This window comes from Clavelina lepadiformis, chromosome 3 (genome assembly GCF_947623445.1).
Source record: "Clavelina lepadiformis chromosome 3, kaClaLepa1.1, whole genome shotgun sequence".
Lineage (NCBI taxonomy): Eukaryota > Metazoa > Chordata > Ascidiacea > Aplousobranchia > Clavelinidae > Clavelina > Clavelina lepadiformis.
This window is the reverse complement of record NC_135242.1, coordinates 19,183,122-19,186,375: the sequence shown is the minus strand read 5'-3', so window position 1 is coordinate 19,186,375 and position 3,254 is coordinate 19,183,122. Positions and strand designations below refer to the sequence as shown.

At 35.6% G+C, this 3,254-nt stretch overlaps 1 protein-coding gene across 1 annotated transcript; it reads left to right on the top strand.

The window, feature by feature from the left end:
• Positions 1-1,908: 1,908 nt before the first annotated feature.
• On the top strand, positions 1,909-3,048 carry LOC143449844 (zinc finger BED domain-containing protein 4-like). Its single transcript, XM_076950172.1, has 2 exons — positions 1,909-2,094; positions 2,278-3,048. Exons 1-2 carry the CDS (start codon positions 1,909-1,911, stop codon positions 3,046-3,048), a joined length of 957 nt encoding a protein of 318 aa, XP_076806287.1.
• The last annotated feature ends 206 nt before the right edge of the window (positions 3,049-3,254 follow it).

Below are 3,254 nucleotides of genomic sequence, written 5' to 3'. Positions count from 1 at the left end.
CATTTATAAAACAACCCATGACTCGTGACGTAACTGTCACAATACCAAGACTAACAATTAATCGGTAATTATCCAAAGTAGCATATGGTAACTACAAAATAATTTACATTTAACAAATTTTTTTCATCAATTTTGTGTTTGCTGCTTTGATAAAAAAAATTAATGGTATAAAGGCTAAAGACAATATTCTTTATATTATGACATACTGTTTTGTCAAAACAAATGTTGGGGTACAAAAATGCGTTTCGTTTCTTTCCAGGGTAGGTTTTTGTACCTCTAGCAATAGCTTCTTGAACTTCAATTGGAAAGCCAAGATCTAATAAAAACAACTTAAACTAGTTAGCTTAGTGAACTGAGTCTTGATCCAAGGGAATTTAAACATCAATAAAATATATACAGTACATGGCAACCCAGGACATGCACGAATTATTATTGTTATATCTTGCTTTGATCATATGTTTTCTGATATGCAGCATGTTTCTAGCTTTCTGGTTTGATGGCAACTAGCTAATGTGACAAATAAACATTAAAGCCCGAAAAAGCATTCTGGTTGGTATTTATGTTGGGGGGAGCCCCTTAGTTAAAACTAGTAAGTTTTTTCATTTAATCAATAAGAAGCATGTTCTACCATAACATAACATATGTTTTAAAGCACTATGGTATAATTCGCTTGTTCATGATTTTTCACGCCCCTTATTAATTCGTGATAAGATGGAAATAAATAAAACTATTACCATTTAAAATACGTGTTAATCAAAAACATTTTATCAGTCACTCTTTCCAATATCTATTATTTAAGCCTATCCCAAGGACGCTTTCATTATGCCGACTATTTAAGCCTGTTCCAAAACAGTCCATGGACGCTTTTCTCATATCCGCTATTTAAGCTTATCCTAGAATCGTCCATGGACGCTTACGCAAAAATCGTCCATGGACGCTTACGCAAAAATCGTCAGTTTTAAAGTGTCCATGGACGATCTCGAAACCAGAGTTGGATCAATTGTAATTTGTAATTGAGCTGAATGTAATTAATTACATTTTTCATGTAATTGTAATTGAAGCATTTTTATTTTGTGTAATTATAATTATAATTGTAATTTGATAAAATTTTTGCCCAATTACAATTTCAATTACATTGTTATTAAGACCTGACAAGCACAACATAAAATGATTAAGCCTATTTACATAGGTGTGCTATGCATGCCTCGTTAACTAGATAATTCAGCCATGCTAAACTGTTTCCCATACTTCAGCAGTAACAGAAAACTTAGTAAATTACAATATAGTCTACTCTAAATCTTAATATTTCAAAAATGGATGAACAGCAAATAAACTCTTCCGAAACCTGTGCTGAACCCTTTCCTACGCCACTGTCAGAGTTTTTTTAAATCTTTGACCAGTACTGAGACTTGCTGCAACAATTGCAAAAAGAAATTCAAGTATTCAACCAAGGCTTCATCAAACTTGATCACACATTTGAAGAGATGTTCTCCCAATCTTTATCCTAAATATATAAACCTCAAAAGAAAACACCAGGAAAACACGAAGAAGACAAAGGTAGATCAGAGTCAACCACCTATCAAGTCATTTTTTCAAACTTCTTCTTCCCAGCGATTTGCTTCATATGATGCCACTCAAAAAGCATTAACAAAAGCTCTACTCAAATCAATAGCTTGTGATCAGTTACCATTAAGTATTGTAGATAGTCAAACATTCAGAAATCTGTTGTTGACTGCTGAACCAAGATATGTAATACCAAGCCGCTCCACATTTAGAAATTCCCTTATACCAACGGTTATTCAGCAAATGGAAGAAGAGACGAGACGTGAAATTGCACGTTTGTCAAATGTTTACTTGACAATTGATCTCTGGACTAACCGCAACATGACAAGTTTCTTGGGCATCACTATGCATTTTGTTGATGCAGAATGGAAGCTACGCAGCTTTGTCCTGGCAGTGGACTCATTTTTAGGACGGCATACAGCTGAAAACATTGTTGAGGCTTATGACAACGTAATAGAAAAGTTTAGACTTACAACAAAAGTAAAAAAGGTTGTGTCAGACAATGCTTCCTCCATGATAAAAGCATTTCAGGTTTCCCTTCCTGAGTTCACACTGCATAAAACTGGTGAAGAAATCAATGAGGACAATGAGAAATAGTTGAATCCTGATCCTGAACAAGAAATGTCCGAGGAGGGTGCTGATTTACATGCTCTTCTCACTTACTTACCAGAAAGAGTAAGCTGTTTTGCTCATACACAACAACTTTGATTTAAGGATTGTCTGCAACATTCGGAGTTTGCTAAGTCTTACGTTGGGAAAGGAAAGCTGGGAAAGGTGGCCAAAATTGTAAATTCAGTAAGAAAATCTGTAAATGCTACCTCTTATTTGCAACGTAAAAAAATAACGTTAAGAGCACAGAATGTGACAAGATGGAATTCCCAGCTTGTTATGTTGCAAAGTGTCTTAAAGCATCACGAAGAAGTTAATGCGGCTCTCACCTTGATCCAGTCACGGGGAAAAATAACAAATCAAGATTATTTGGCATTGAGTGAGCTCATGAGTGTGCTACTGCCTTTCAAGGAAGCAATGCAGCAAGTTGAAGGAGAAAATATTGTAACATCCTCTTGCATTTGTCCGGTAGTGCTTGGCTTACTGAAAGCAATGGAACTACTAAAAAACTCAAATCTCCACTATTGCCAGAAACTGGCAGCTAATCTTAAAGACTCTGTTTCTAAAAGGTTTTTGCCATATATAAATTCTCCGGAAAACAGAATTGCATCTCTTCTTGATCCACGATTTAAAAACAGCTGGATTAAAGATGACGTTGAAAAAGAAGAAGCAATACGTTTGCTAAAAACTCATGTGGCAAGTAGACTTGGCAAGGATGACGAAGAAAGTTGTAGCACAGAGGATGAAAACCCTGCAAAAAAGCCAAAGCTATTTAACTTTATGGCAGAAGGCTTAAAAAAGAAAAGACCGAGAAATTCAATAAGTGAAGTCGACAGCTATTTGGGGGTAGAAACTAGAAACCATGCATTTCGATGAAGACCCACTAATATATTGGAAGAAGAAGTCAGAAGAACTTCCCCCGCTTTCTACTTTAGCCAAGGATTATTTGGGACTAACAGCAACATCAGCCCCATCAGAAAGAATATTTTCAATTTCGGGTAACTTTTATACGGCAAGAAGAAATTTACTGGGGCCAGAAACTTTTCGCACCCTAATGTTCATCAAATGCAATCCAACAGTTT